This window comes from Talpa europaea (assembly GCF_964194135.1).
Source record: "Talpa europaea genome assembly, chromosome: 9".
Taxonomy (NCBI): domain Eukaryota; kingdom Metazoa; phylum Chordata; class Mammalia; order Eulipotyphla; family Talpidae; genus Talpa; species Talpa europaea.
The window spans coordinates 26,102,878-26,119,134 of NC_140076.1; the positions used below are offsets into that span (position 1 = coordinate 26,102,878).

Consider the following 16,257-nt stretch of genomic DNA (forward strand, 5'->3'; position numbering starts at 1 on the left):
AGTGCCGCGTGAGCATCCCTGTTTGTTTTTTTTTAAGATTTATTTTATTTATTTATGCATACAAGAGCTGGGGTGTAGGCCAGAGTGGGCAGGGGGGTGGTGGTGGTGAGAGGATTCACCAGAGACAGAGTGGGGAGCAGAACCAGCAGATTGACTGAAATACACTGCTGAGGGGAGCAGCAGCCAAGATAGGAGAGATCTGCTGCGCCATGCAGGTAGTTCCCTGGCCGGGATCAAACTGGTGCTGCAGTGGCTGCTGATAGCTTCATAGTGCCCCTTGTGCCACCAGGGAGGCCCTCATCCCTGGTTCTTACCCCACCATCCTGGGAGTGAGGAGTGTGCCCCACTGTGCAGGTGTAGTCACACAACTCCACATGGTGGGAGAAAAGGGGGCGAAACTCACGTCCTTTCCATTAACATGTCACCCAAACAGGTCATGGGGCCACCGATGAGACTGTCCCTAGGGGGCATGCTGTGAGCGCACTCACCTGTGCTGCTGTGTCCCAGCCCGAATTGCTTCACCTTCCTTCACCCACCTTTCCCTCCAGCTCATCTCTCTGCCCCAACACAGAGCCAAACTCCCAAGAAGTGTCTATGCTGACTCACTCTAGTGTGGCTTTTGTCCACACCACTTCCCAAAACATCTGCCAAAGTTCTTGCTGATCTGTGTTGCCAAGTCCGAAAGCGAGTCCTTGGTTCTTCTCTGGCTCAGCACATTTGATGCCACTGCCTTCGTGAAAGCTCTCAGTGGCTCCCAGGATATCATCCCTCCTGGTCCCCGCTCTAGCTGGCCCCTGTGTCCTCCGCTGGCTCTCATTGTCCTCTAGCTCCCTGGTTGCTTCCAGCTGGGCTGGCTTCTGATTTGTCCTCTGTCTTCCCAGACCTCGGTCTCCTGGCTTTGACCACCAGCCACATGCTGTGACTCCCACCTCCACCACCCTGAACTCCAGACTCATCTAGCTGGTCTTTGCACCTGGGTGTCTAATAGACTCCATGAGCTTAAATGCATCACGTGGAAAACCAGACTCCTGGTTCCACAGCAATGTCTCCTACAGCCTTCCCGTCACAGGAGAGGGCGGCTCCATTGCTCCAATGGCTCGGGCTAGAACCCTCCATGCTTGTTTCTCATACCATCCAACCCACCGATGACTCCTGTTGGTTCTACTTTGATGATAGCTCCTGACCTGGCCCTTCTCACGACCCTCGCTGCCAACATCCTCAGGTCGCTGTGGCCCTCCATTCTGCTCTCCTGTCTCTTTTTTTTTTTTTTTTTGTGGGACCCTCGCCAGTGGCCGGGGATTGCACTGGTGCTGCAGAGGCTGCGGGCAGCCTCACAACCTAGCACTCAACCGCTGCGCTACCAGGGGAGGCCCATTTCTTGCCCCCACAGCCTGTTCTCCATATTCTTCACCGAGGCCTGTGATAAGAAGTCAGATGCCATCACCCTGTCCTCAAAACTGTCCTGCATCACTGAGTCAGAGCCCAAGTGCAGACAGAGCCCCGCAAGGCCCATGACTGTCTGCTGTCCTGTCCACTCTAAAGCCACACTTGCCTCTGTGCCACTCCCTGTTCAGGGCCTGACCTGCTTGCTTTTTCTGCCTCACAGAACCACACACACACACACACACGTTACTGATTTCCCTCTATAATGTAAGCTCTATGAGGGTGGGGACTTTTTTTCTTTGCTCCTATGTCCCCAGCACCAGACAGTAAGCTGGTGCTCAATAAACACACACTGGTTAGTAGAATGAATGAGCATTCAGGGTGCAGGTTCCCAAAGTTGCTGCCCCCCAGGATCTCAGGCCCAGGAGGGGAGATGGGCTTGTGGCCAGAGGTGCCGAATCTCCACAGAGATCCCTCTCACCCCAGAGATGTGTGTCATTCTGCACATGGAGGCCTGAGGCACGGGGACTCTGAGGCCAGATGGCAGAGCAGGATGTGAATGGCTGACACGGGGCAGTATGCCAGAGCCCTGCTGACCACTGCTCCCTGCCAGAGGAGGATTAATAATAATTCCCACCATTTATCCAGAAAGTTCAGGCTTACAAAGTGCTGCCACGTCCAGTATTGCATCTGGGCCAGAAGTGGGCAGAGCCAGGATTATGATCCCCATTATACAGAGGACAGCCCTGAGGTCCCCGAGGTTAAGTGGCCCACCTGAGGCTGCACAGGAAGGGCTGAGCTGGGTACTGAGCCAGGCTTCCTCGCACCTGCTCCACTGCATCCTGCCCACCACAAGCGGGTCTCAAGTGAGACCTTTGGTGCAGGTGGGCATATTTCCACTCTGAACAAACCACCGAATAAAAAAACATGAATCATTTATTCTTTGGTTATCTACACAGACACTTAAATACTATATTGTTGTCCCGTGGCTGCCTAGGCCTGAGCCCCCAGCTAGGTCCCGAGGGAAGCAGGCATCCTGCCATGTCTACTCCATGAGCAGCAGCACCGTGCAGACCGACGGCTGTGAACGGGTCCCCTCTGCTGGGCACAGCAAGTTCCCCAATGCTCTGTGGCCCCCAGAAACAGGAGTCCAGCAGGCATGACAGAGTTCCTCACGGCGGGTCTAGCGGCCCACCCAGGTGTGGGCTGGACATGGTCAGAGCTCATCCTTGTGACCTAACTCACTGCTGGAGAGAGGTGCCTCTGCGGGTTGGAGGGGGGCCTGCCGTGCTTCCTGGGGCAGGTCCATCTCTTCCGGGCTGAAGAGCATCTTCACCAGGTCGTCCGCCTGCACCCTGTCCTGCAAGGACAAACCCGTCTATTCAGAGATGCCCCTTGAGGAGGCTCTACACAGCTCTCAGATGCTACTTGCTATAGAACAAGAAGGCTCTTCCGCAGGGGCCTCTGAGCTTATCTCCTCCAGGAGGGCCTAGTCTCTGGGTGAAAACAGCAGAGGTGGTGCCCAATGAGGAGCCAAGAACCGGGTCATTCTCTACTTGGCACTCGTCAGGGTGGACAAGGCAATATGACCACAGTGACACGGGCTGGAGCGAGGCATCTCTCTGGATTCCCAAGTCCAGTGTGCCTTTCGTGACTAAGCCACTGGGCCAGGGCCGGGGGAGGAGGCAGAATAGGGCCCTGGTGGAAAGCACTGGCGGCTCTTACCCTCTCACTGTGCCGGGCGTCCAGCGTGAACCACAGGGCGATGGCACAGCGTTGCCCTCTGGTGACGGCCTTCACTCCGTGCGGGTTTTCAGTGCCAGAAGAGAATCCCACGGTCCTGCCACACTGGGGCTGCACCTCTGCCTACAGGGAGGAAAGGGGACAGGAAGGACAGACGCTGGGACCTGCGGCAGGACAGACCTGCGGTCAGCAGGGACCAGGACTGGGGGTGCTCTTCAGCCTGGCTTCCTGTAGACCAGAGCTACGGAGGAAGGGTGACCAGTCAGAGGACCAAGAAGCATGCATCAGAGTCCCTCGGTCTGGGGGCCATGGAGGAGCTGGCTACTAGTCAACAACTGGCCATTCTGCCCACTGTACTTAGAGGGGTTCTGTCTCTAGGAGACAGGGGCACTCACGGTCACAGTCTTGGCGTCTAGTTCAGTGAAGTAAAAGTTTCCTCCATCGAAGTCTCCATTCAGGTAAAGAATAGCACTGAGAAAGGTAGAGAGGTCTCAGCACAGGTGTCCTTGTCCCCCGCCCCCAACACACCACAGTGCTAGTGTCTGCGAGGACTCTCAACCGGCAGGAGGGGGCCTTTGTGAGGAAAAAGCCTCACAAACATCACTCCCAACCTTCCTGCCTTTCCCCCTTCCCTCAGAGATCTGCCATCCCCTTCTGGGGCACTTCTGTGCCAAGCCCACCCTCCCACCGTCTCCCTGGCACTGCAGCACTAGGATTCCCTACTGTCTGGCTTCCTAGCCAGAGGGGCTACAGGACTGGGCTCTGGGAATAGCTGATCCCAAAATGTATGTGTGTGTGTGTGTGTATTTGCACGTGCACACACATTGGGGAAGGGGCTAGGCCAGGGAGCTGGGGGCTCACAGAGCTGGCACCTGTAGTCCCGGAAGGTGTAGGCTGGGGGCTCCTTGATGCACACGAGGGTCTCGGCGTTCAGGATGCAGTTGTCCACGTGGACGGGGTGGCTACCGTCCTTCCTCTCAGCCTGGGCCTCTGGGGCCAAGGTAACACACGTCAGACTGGGGCGCCTCAGGAGACAGCGCGGCTCTCCTGCTGGTGGGGTGGGTGCTGCTTCCCAGAACGCATCTGGGTCTATGGGAATGTCTACCCAAAAGGGGCCTCAGACTAAGCCACCAGCCCAAGAGTTCGCACAAAGCTGCAGGCTCTTAGGACAGTTCTTGGTAGAGTGAGCAGGTGCAGTAGACAGGGCTGTGGGGTGGACAGGGGCTGAAAGGCATAACCCAGAATCTATAAACAGGAAGGACGGTGGAAGGAGGAAAGTGAACATGAGGATGAGGAGGTGGGGGGTGCAGGAACAGGGAGATCAGATGTGGGCAGCACAAAGGGAGCAGGTGCCTGGGGCTAAGGGTGGGTGGAAAAACTCTGAGGGATGAAGGCTGAGAACGGGAATGCGGGGAAGGGAGGTTACTGTAAGATCCCAGGCAGACTGAAGGCACCATCCCCCTTGCACGCCCCATGTGGGCTGGAGGCCCATCAAGTCACGTCCTGCCTGTCCCCACTTGTCCAGTCTCCAGATCGTGCCCCCTCACCTCCTGCATCTCCCTCACGGCTCCTCTCTATTCCCATCGCCATGAGTTTAGGCCTTTGTCTTCACCCACCAAGGTCACTGCTGACCAGATTTCCTTTCTCTGGTTTGATCCACGCTTTCCAGAACTCTCCACATGAAGCAGCAAAAGTAGTCTTGGGAAAGCAAGGCCTCACCAAGTCCTCACTGCTAACCGCTTCTCCCTGGCCTCCCAGTCTGTGGCCCCAGCATAGGGACGCCCTCCGGCGCCCAGGTTACAGGGCTGACAGTGACTTCCTCCGCTGCACTTGCCACCCTGACTGGCTGCGTATTTGTTTGCGCTGGTTCCCAGCTGGGATGAAGGGACAGCTTCCCGTCCTTCAGTGAACTCAGTGTCCAGCAGGGTTGGGGGTGCCGGGCATGGCACTGCCCAAGCACAGGTGCGGGGTGGGGGAGGCCCACCTTCAATGGCAGTGCGGCACACCAGGTGGGAGTAGGAGAAGTAGAGGGGGGTGTCCAGGCGGAAGTAGGACTCCATGACGCGCCGCACCTTCTCTGTCACGTTGTAGTACAGGTGGGCGCTCTGCAGGGGGACTTTACCTTCCTGGCCCAGCTGCCAAGGACACTGTGGTCAGTTGGTCCAAATGCCCCTCTGTGGACCACAGGGGCTGGGCCCCACCCTTTGTGCACCCACCAAAGGGGTTGTTTTCACTCCCACCCCCTGGAGCCCCCACTCTTCAGGAAGTACACCCCAGCTTCGCACACCAGCGTGGCTTGCCTGCCTCATTTTATTATACTTGGTCTAAGAGCCGGGATCCCAGGTTAATCATTCATCTCGCCCTGTCGGCTCGAATGTCAACAGGCACACCCTACCTTTCCTATCACCAGCCCCGACTCCTCCCCAGAGCCTGAGCCTCCCTTCTCTACAGTCTGGAAGGTTAACTACTGATTCTACCTTGAGGGCTTTGAAGACAGTGACGCCGTAGAACTTCTCGTTGGGGGTGTGTGGGGAGGTCTGACCGCGGTAGCCGTCTCCCGAAGTGGCTGCTGCCTACGAGGCAAGAGCAACAGGTGGGGCTCGCCAGGCTGGAAGGGGGCACCCACCGCCCTCAGCAAGGGCAGGCAGGCCAGCACCTGGGAGGCACTGGGTAGGGGAGGCCGGGCCTCGGGGAGAAGGGCAGCCATTGGTTCCCCTTACGTTGGTCAGTCTCTGTAGCTCCCGGCACTCGTCGTCAGAGATGACGCCGTCCATCACCACCCTCTGGGAGCCATTCAAGACCTTGGAGTTCATAGTGAGACTGATGCCTTCATAGAGCAGGGGGCCACCTGCAAAGCAACACCAAGGCCAGCTAAATCCAGCCGCAGTTCTGTTCACACTCTCCCCTGGCACCCCCTCCTGGTAGGAAATAGAACTTCCTGTTGTTTCTTGTTGCAGAGAAATTCCCCGTTTGGACATTACCAAAGGCAGGGTGTCCAAAGGACAGAGCCTGGAGACAGGAGGGCAAGTCCTAGTCCCAGCTCTACTCCCCGACAGCTGCTGCTCTTGGCCACTAGTCGAGAAAACATCATTAACACATTCCTAAGACCTGGTATCCAGAACCACAAAGAACTTGGGTTTGACTCCTGGATCCTCCACTCACTGGTTGTGAGACCTTGGCAGATTACTTCACCTCCCCAAGCCTTTCCTCCCAGCAGCTATTTCTTAAGTTTGATGTGAAGAACAAGAAAGCAAGTCAGAAATTGAGCACAATACCTGGCACACAGAAAATGTTCAAAATTTTAGCTACCATCATATTATCATCACCACCACCACCACCACCACCACCATCGTCATCTGTTTACGATGCTCTTGCAATCTGCTCAACTTGCCTCCCAGACAGTTATGAGAATCAAGAAAAATGACAGCACAAAAACTCTCTAACAAAGGAATGCCAACCAAATTCTTGTCACTTGCTGATCTTGTTAAATTAACCACTGCTAATTTAAGTAACTATAGAACAAAGACCAACATTTTTTTCTCTTCTATTTCTCAGGTCTCTCTGTATTGTGGACACAGAGGCAACTTGATTCTGCTCCATCTACTCACTGAGGCCTGTGAGTGCCAGGCTCTGTGCTAGACAGGCGAGGGGCAGCGCCTGTCACGGAGAGCACAAACAAGCCTCTTGGAAGTTCAAAGCGGGAGGGGGTCTTACCTGGTTGGGAGACCAAGCAAGGCTTCACAGCTGTACCTCAGATGCTATCATGGGCAGAGGTGCTGGGAAGTATATTAAGAAGTGGCACAGGCATGAACGAAGACTTGTGGGCAGAGAGAGACTCAAGCACCAGGAGCAGCCCAGTGTGGATGGAGAGAGGGTGTAAACGGGCAGGGGAAGAGAAGAACGTAGGGTGAAAGAGGCAGGTGGGTGGATGGGGTCAGAATCCCCAGATCTAGCCACCCAGTGGGAATGGGCCAGGACACAGGAAGCGGAAGGAAAGACCAGTGCAGAGAGGAGGTGCTGGCCTGAAGCAGCCCTGAGGCAACAGGAAGAGGGGAAGGAGAAGCAGCAAAGTCACCATGGGCAGGCCTCCCCAGCAGACTGGAGGGGACAGGCAAGGGACAAAGAGCACCAAAGAAGGTGTAGGCTGCTGAGGCTACTGGTACAGCGTGGAAGATGGTCGCTGGGAGAAAGCAGTTTGCAATTAGAGACAGGATGAGTTTTGTCCTATGATGCTTGAACGATGCTAGCATTACTGCGACCCAGGAATCTTATTTATTAAAGAAAGGCCAATTCTCAGCTCTTCCCAGGAGGGAGGGCTGTTGGCCAGTTACAAAGGACAGTGAGGCAAGCATAAGCTCTGACGGGTGGGGCTCCACCACAGAGGTTGGCCTGCCATGAGCTTGGTGCAGCTGGGGCGCAAGCAGGCCCAAAGGGCGTCCTCTCACCTTCCCGGGTCAGCCTGCTCACATCCAGGGACTCTTTGGTCTTCTCTTCCACAAGGGTCTCAATCTCCTTCATGAGGTTTCCGATCTCCTGGGAGATGCGGACGGCCGTTTCCCGTTCTGACCTGTGAGCACAGCCACTCTGAGGACTGGATCTGGGGCCGGTCCTGGTTCCCACCCAGACTGCCCAGTCTGGACCTGCCCACCCCTTGCCAGGAGTTCACATCTGCCTGGGCTCAGAAAGCCTCAAGTGCTTCATCAGACCGATCCAAGCATGCAGTTTCTTCAAGGTCCTCACTTCTGTTTCTCTCGCAACCTCTTGGGAATCACCTCTTCTGGGGTCCATGAATCCTAAAAGTAGGCCAGGAAGAAAATAAACACCATTGGGTGACCTACTTTATCTCCCAGGTCTCAATGCAGGTAACAGGACCTATAGGAGACACATCACCTCCTCCCCTCAGGAGGTAAGGAGAGGCCTCTGACCTGAAGTCATCTCTGGCTGCCCCAGCCGCCCCATGCTCTTTGTCCACGGCTCCCACAGATCCCAGGTTTAGTGCAACACCTTAAGGACTTTCTCCCCTGAGTGTACCACTCACTCCATCCCTTGCCCCCACTCTCCCCACCCCAGCTCCTGCACCCTCACTCACCGGATCAACAAAGGGAATTCCAAAAACATCATAAGCAAAGAAAAGCAGTTCTTTCTCCAGTAGGCTTCGCTGCCGGTACTCCTGGGCACTCTGAGGAAGCAAGGCGGAAGAAAGCCCAGACTCAGCCCTGCCCTTGGACCTCCAGAGCCCTGTCAGCCTGCGCTCGCCCCCCCATCATCACCAGGTGTCTGTTCCCCAGTTTGAAACAAAGTCTCACGTGCTCAAGCATTCCTTTTGCCTGGCACAGCAGCACCACTGAGGGTGGTATAACCAGGCTTCCCTGGAAGGGAAAAACATCCCCCCTCCACCTCCCTGTACCCCTCCTCCAATTAATCTCTGAGAGAGAAAATCTGGAGATCCTCAGGGGGGATGAAAACATTCTTCAGAGAAAGAGAATTCCTTCTGGACTTCTACTGGAGTTCAATACTCAGGGAGGAAGCCTAGGTGTTAGGCAACTCAGTCACTGAGTCTTTAAAGCCTCCTTTGAGGTTGATTCTATTTCTCTATTTCATAGATTAAGAAATTAGGTGCAGGGGGGACTGCAACTTAAAGTGACACTATAGAAAGTGGCAGGGCGGGGACCTGCCTCCAAACCCAGGTCTTTTCAAGTCTAACGCCCACGTGCTTCTTACTACACCACCTGCCTCCCCCCAGACTCTAAACAGACGGCAGCCTCCCCAGAGGGGTGAGAAGGGGAACTAAGTACCTTCCCAGGTCACATCTTCCCCTAGATGCCCTGCTAGTCTCCAAGCAGCAGAAGGAAGCAAAAGAAAAAGAAGACATCATCAGTTGAAGTAAAGGCGACGGCAGTAAGGAAATGTTAAAGGCATTAATGAGTCCTATGGCATCTTCACTTGCCCAAGAAGAAGATGCAAGTTTTCTCCGAGGAGTTTAAATGACTGACTCCCTTCACCCTGTGATAGACACCACGCTAGGTATGGCATCTCATTAACCCTCCAGCAGCTCTTTGAGGTTGCATATCCTACTTCTACTATATCCTACTTCTACCATCTTCCTTCTACCAAGTAGGTGCAAATTCTACTTCTACCATTTATTCGCTAAACACTGACTGAGAAACAGCTGATGTCAGGAAATGCCGCAGCGCTGGGATACAGCAAGGAAACAGATTCTGGTCACAACTGCCAGCCCAAGGCCCTTGTGCAGCTAACTCGTCTCCTGCAGCCCGCATGTCCTAACCTCTAAAATGGGATGTATAGTGTCTACCTCACCCGGCAGCTGGGTCCACGAAATGAGACTGTGGGTGTGAACCGCATACTTAGCTCAGGACAGGGTCAACAAAAGTTACTTTCTTTCCAGAAGGGGAACTTTGTTTAAAAAGGAAGGTAGACCACATGGGTTTATTTTTCTTTCTCTGACCCAGACTCACTAACATGACCACAAAGGGTAGGAGGTGTGTTAACCCCGCAAGGCACAGACCTGGAGAAAAGCCATCTCAAATCCAGATGGTCACCTCTGGCCACCTCCAGTGGCCAAGGAGGACAACTACAGGCAGCCCATCTCCACAAGGGCGGGGATGGCAAGGGGATTACGCCTTCTGCTCCCAGAGACTCCAGGCTCCAGAGCTAGACGAACCTCATTTTCTTTCTTCAGGATAGGCTGGTGACCCCACCACACTGGCTTGTTATGAGGATTGAATGAAAGAAAAACCAAGAAAGGATTCTGTAAACTGTAAAGTACCACAAACATCAGAAGGGTGGTAATTTTCACTATAAGTGCCACAACCAGAATGGAGGTCTGACACTGCCACGCCAACCACCTCCTCCCCGTGACCAGAGGAAAACAAACTCCACTGGGCTAGGAGAGCAGTGGGCCAGGTCTACCACTGGCTCAAGCAATTCCACTTCTGGGAAGTTACCCAAAAAACAAACAAGGAGAACAAGAACTTGAACAGATTTCTGTACACCCCGTTTACTGCAGCATTATTCCCATTAGCCACGATGTGGAAATAACCTAAGTGTCCTTCAGCAGGTGAATGGATAAGGCAAATGTGTTGTATCTATACAGTGAAATATTATTCAGTCATAAAAATATTATTCAGTCATGCAAAAGTCATTAGCAACAACAGGGATAGAACTTGGGTATTCACTAAATGAAGTAAGTCAGACAGGAAAAAACACTGTATGGCTTCACTTATATGTGTATTCTGAAAATACAAAACAAAACGAAAAAACCAAGCTCAAAGGACAGACGTGTTTACCAGAGGCAGGTGGGGGACAGGTGGGAATGGGTGAAATGGGTGAAGTGGGTCAAACAGTACAAACCTCAGTTATAAAGTAAGTTGTGAGGATATAATATTCAGCATGGCAACAAAAGTTCAATAATAATACCGCAATATTATTAAAAATATTATTTAAATTAAAATATGCAATAATACTGCACATTAGAAAGTTAAGAGAGTAAATCTTAAAAGTTCATCACAAGAAAAAAAGTATTAACTACTGTGTGATGATGGATAATATTAACTAGACCTACTGTTAATATATATTGTATATATTGTTTTGTGATATATACAAATATCAAATTATTATGTGAGATATTGTGATTTATCAGAATATATATTGGTCATTCATATATATTCATATATTCATAGATATTCCTCATATATATTTGGTCTTCATTCGTAGTTCCTGGCTCACAGCTCCCAAAAGCCTTGGGATTTCCTAAGCATCGAGAGGGATAAGGTGTGATTTGTAATGTGAATCAGGTGACTATTAAGCAGCACCTAAGGATGGGGGCCGCTTGCCAATGAAGCTAACACACTGATGGGGGGTTTGGAATTGCCTGTCTATCCCGGGAGGTGAGAGGGCCTGGAGATCTGAGTGTAACTGCCAATGGCCAATGATTTGATCAATCACACCTATGTAATGAAGCCTCCATAAAAACCCAAAAGGTGGGGCTTCAGAGAGCTGCTGGGATGGTGAACGTGGAAATTTAGGGAGAAAAGCTAGCCAGGAGGGGGAAGGCAGCTCTGTGTTCTTTTCCCATATTTTGTCCTATGTCTCTCTTCTTACCAGCTGTTCGTGAAAAATGTCCTTTGTAATAGTCAGTGATCTAGTGAGTGAACAGTTTCCTGAGTTCTGTGAACCTTCAAGCCAATTTATCCAACCTGGTGCCTGAAGAGTAAGGATACGGGTCCTAGAAACCTCTGCTCTGTAGCAGGTTGGTGAGAAGCACAGGTAACCACCTGCACTGTGGCTGGCATCTGGAGCAGAGGGCTGTCTTGGGAGACTGGGTCCTTAACCTAAGATGGGTCTGGGGCCATGTCTGGGGAGAAACATGTCAGAAAATGGAGTTGAATTCTTGGGCACCTTGCTGGGGTCTGAGAATAGCTTGTGGTGTGGGAAATCTCTACACACTCACAGTGGCACTGAGTCCAGGAGCCCTAAACAACCTGAAATCAGTATTATGTTCCATGTCTTATGTGCCTCAATAAAACATATTTACATATGTAAATAAAAGTTCTCCATGGAAAAAAGAGAAAGGGTCTAGGGTCTGTGCAAGTCATATACACAAATATCAAGGTTCATAGCAGCAAACTTAAGTTAAAAACAGAGAACATTTCATGTTTTTAATGACAAATCTAATACCCATACACTGTAGGGAATTGAGAAAACATAAATGAGTAAAACACAAAAAAAATCACCCCTAATGACACATCCAGAAATAACCTTTGCTACAACTTCAGTACATTTCATTTGGGTCACTGTATTACATAGATTTTCCCCTTACTTTGGAGTGAGACGGGACTAACGCTCAAAGAGTAAGAGATCAGACCACAGCAGAGAAGGGGGACAGGGAGGAAAATGGTGAGACAGAAAACAGGAGAGTGAGCAAAATTGAGCATGAAGTAAAAAATGATACATCTTGGCCAAATGGCATTGAGTCTCAAAGTAGGGGATGCCAGAAAGAGCCCGCTGTGCAGTCCTGCTTTTCTTTGCTGACTCAGATAACAGACATCTGGGCCAGATCCTGCCAATTAAGGCTCTGGCACCTTCCCCAGGCTTCCCAAGAGCCCTTATTCCCTGAGTGACAAGCCTAGTCGCGCGCTCACGCCCATCCAGGCTGCGCCAGCTTCCCCTTGGGCCCCACCCCTCTGCCCTCTGGGCTGTGTTCAGCTGGCAGCTGCCCTGACTAGTGGGAGCCTCTCACCTCCCGGGGACCGATGGCTCCAGCTTGTTCTTCTCCATGCATAGCTGTGTAGTAGGCCAGGTTCTGGTTCATCACCTCATCGTTGGGGAAGAAGAGGAGATAGGTCTTGGCACACTCAATAGCCTGTGTGTAATTCCCAACTGCAAAGGGGGGAAAAGGCTGAGAAGAAAGGGTCTGATCTTGGGTACCAGAAACTGCAGAGTGTTTGGTTCCAGCACAGCCGGAGGTGCCTGCCACACACCACTGCCTGACTTGGGGGGAGGAGTTAAGGGACACCCACGGATACAACATTGACTTGAAGTGGCTGAAGGTGCTCAGGGCTGCCTACTATCAAAACAGACAATTTAGAACCCCTGTGTGCCCACATCTTCAATATTCACAGATAATTCAAAACTGGCCTCAATGTCAGATCCATTTCGGGGATATTCCCCTTACTTTCTTTTCCCTATGGATTTTCAGAAGGTAGGTGGGGGGAGAGATTATAACAGCAGACAGTTCTTCTCATATGTTAGTCTCCTCCACTCAGTTGTCAGCTTGCAAACTCTTGACTATGTTGAATGCTCAGCACACTGATACAGTAATAGTAAAAGCTGGGCTGCTGTTGCAGTGTACTTCAGTCCTTCTGCCTGCTCTGCTCCCCGCTCTGGCTCTGGTGAATTCTCTCACCCTCCCGTGCTTCTGACTGTACCCAGTGCTTGTATAAATAAATAAATAAATCTTTAAAAAAAAAAAAAAAAAAGCTGGGCTGCTGTTTTTCTGGATCATGATAGCCCCACCGCCCTGCCAGAGGGTCAGTACTATCTAGGAAAAAGAGTCTGGGAAATGTCCTGTGAGCTGTTTGAAACTGCTACCACTTCATTCAGATGAAAAATTAGATTGCAGAGGTCACAGGAGGGACAAGAGAGAGAGAGGGCCTAGATACTCCTCTCCCAGTTTCTCTGGCTGCTGGTACTGGCTTCCTGGGCCAGTGGCTAATAACCAAGCACCCAAGGGATCATTTGGCTCAGGGATTCCCACCACCAGAGGGATGCTAAAAGCGCTGAAGAGGTGCAGCGGTCATGACCGCTGCCTACCTTGCTTCTGTTAGCTAAAAGCAGCAGGGAAAAGAAAGGCGGGCCTTACTGTTGTAGTAGGCAAACTGAAGATAATTATAATGTGATGGGAGGAAGTCTTCAAAAGGCTTCTCTCGACTTGGGTGGGAAGCCAGCTCAGTGACACAGCTCTGCTTACAGCTGAGGACCTGGACGTAATGATCTGAAAAGGAATCGAAGAGGGGGAATAACCACAGGGCCCATCTTCAGGATTCAAATTCTGGTTGAGATGAGCAAGTTTCAGGAGAAGCCACCTTCGGTCAGATTCCCAGGTTCAGACATTTAGGTAAGAGGCTGAAAGGGTGGGTGGGCTCCAAGCACCCACCTGCGATGGCCTGGAAGAGGTCGGCGTTGTAGTCCAGGTAGTTGTAGCCATCGTAGTCGTAAGGCCCTTCGCAGAGCACACGGCACTCCTGGTCCGCTGCCCAGTACTCCCGCAGCGCTGCCTCCAGGTGGGGCACGGCCTCCTGGGGCTGCTCCTCGGAGTAGAGTCGCACTCCCAGTCGAAACTCCTGCTACTGGGAGGAAGGGGTACTCAGTGGTGGGAAGGGGTACTCAGCTGGGGGGGGCCACCCTCTGCTATTTGCCTGCTCCTGGGGTCACGGATGCTGATGGTGGCTGCTATAGGATGAAGGTCTTTTGTAAGTGGTCTTGTTTCTTTTGCAATTTAAAAACACATAACTCTTTAATCTAGAGCAAAGCTATATTACAGGGAGTTTGGTGTAACTTTCTTGGACTTTTCTGTAGGGCGAAAAGTTCTCAAAATTAAAGTCTAATAAAAAGTTTAACTCTTAAACGCTAGAATGCGATGACATAGATGTTTCCAGCGGTAAGGGGTGACTAGGGCTGCTGCAACTAATTACAGACTTGGGTTTTGCTATCTGGGGCACAGTTCCCGTTCTCATAGACAAAAGCTATCCCCGCTTGTCATAGAATCACATGAAAAAACAAAAGCCTGTGTGGAATGTTTTAGATGCACATAGTTTACTTTTAAAAGTCATCCTGATGTTGTTTCTAACATTTCTATTTCCGAGCTGTTAAAATATGAGAACAGAAGCTCTTTATGAAAATGCTATCGCATCACTGATGATCTTTCATGGAACATGGACTGTTCCTGCTGCACAAATAGAGTAAGAACATTGGGAATACCATGCCACTGAATGCAGTGAAAAATAAAAACCAACATGACCAAACAATGTGAATTAGTACAAGTTATGCATAATATGTAGCCATTAAAAACTATGTTTTCAAAGACAAACTGGAGACAGAAGAGCAGGCTCAGGATCTAGTGGTAGTTCAAAAGGGCGGTGTGACAGACATGCACAATGTTGACACTAAATTAGATTTAAAAAGTGGATATGGGTTTGAAAAACAAGCCAAAATATCAACTACTGGTTTTCTTAAGGTGGCATTATTATACACTCATTTGCGTTTTTCTAATGTTGTACAATGACCATATATTATTTCTGTAATCATAAAGCAACCTTAGTAAATGTCCGTTTAAAAAGAGTGGTGAGGTGGGAGGGAGAGAGGACTGGAGGAAGGAGGGAGGGAGGGGACATTGACAGAGAGAGAGATTTTCACCATGTGGGGTCTGGCCTCAAGATCCTTGAAGTCTTCCTCCTTCACCCCAGACATGCTTTGGTAATAGTCCAGGTTCTGACGCATCTCCATGTGCTCAGGATTGCCCACAAAGAAGGTGTGCGCCGCAGCGACAGCTTTCTCCAACTTGTTGATCTAAGAATGAAGCACAGGAATGTAATTCTCACATCCAAATCCTGAAGGTTTGTGTCCAAATATGTGGTCCACAGTAAACAGGAAATCCCAGCTTCCCCAAGCCATCCATTCAAACAGGGAGCACCGGCCCCTGACAGGCCCAGAAAACACACCTACTGCAAGAACTACATACCAGAAGTTAGGAGCCCAGGGCCCTAGGTAGACATTTAGCTATTTTCCAGATCAGGTTTAGGGGGCTCCCCAAATAATAGGAGGCAATGGTTCAACAGAAAGAAGCACCTATTTTAAAACAAAGGTCATATTGTAGGGAACTGCTATGGGAGACTGCATGTCCAAATAATATTATATATTCTCAAGGTTCAAATGTAGTGATTGAACTGAAGATCTAAGATTCCAAGGATTTAGGAGTAGACAAGAAAGAGTAGTTAACAATTAGATTATGCCCAAGAGTTTTCCTAGAAAATACTATTTTTGCGTAAAATAAAATCAAGCGGTTTGACATATTTAAAGAAAAAAGAGGTGGCTGAAAAATTCTAAAGTCCTATACAAAATCCAGACATAGAATCTCTGGCTTAAAGCCCAGGGCAGAAACAAGTGGATACATAAAAACCCGAGGAGGAGAATGTGCTACAGGTCAGAACAAAGTCCACAGCACATCAAAGTTACATGTAAAGTATGTAGATGCTTATGTAGAATCTAAGAGTCTTAAGTAGAAGTTAAAACAAATCACGGATAATCTAATGATTAACTATACAGTCTTTTGTGTCAGAGAGACTCATGACAAACCTAGGTTTACTCACCTGCTGGGGCTCTGGATAAGTGACTTAAAGTTCACTCTCTAAATTCAACTGCCTAATCTGTCTCCTGCAGATAGCACTCACTACTTCATAGGACTGTTGGAGAGGTTAAACCAGACACTATATATGGTACCAGGCACATATTAAGTGCTCAGCAAATGTTGGCTGGCATTACTAATATGCTAGGGGGAAAACGTTTTCTTATCATTGGTGCTACTAAACACACACTGACCAAGGAGTCAGCCTG

At 50.6% G+C, this 16,257-nt stretch overlaps 1 protein-coding gene across 1 annotated transcript; it reads right to left on the reverse strand.

The window, feature by feature from the left end:
- Positions 1-2,490: 2,490 nt before the first annotated feature.
- Positions 2,491-15,150, reverse strand: P3H1 (prolyl 3-hydroxylase 1; the record flags this gene model as incomplete). The annotated part of the gene is made up of 14 exons (XM_084244260.1): positions 2,491-2,743; positions 3,109-3,249; positions 3,522-3,597; positions 3,999-4,116; positions 5,111-5,261; positions 5,604-5,699; positions 5,847-5,974; positions 7,572-7,693; positions 7,867-7,919; positions 8,216-8,305; positions 12,386-12,525; positions 13,508-13,639; positions 13,802-13,991; positions 15,061-15,150. The coding sequence occupies 14 exons, from the start codon at positions 15,148-15,150 to the stop codon at positions 2,600-2,602; spliced, it is 1,671 nt and encodes a 556-aa protein (XP_084100386.1). The 3' UTR covers positions 2,491-2,599.
- Between the last annotated feature and the right edge of the window lie 1,107 nt (positions 15,151-16,257).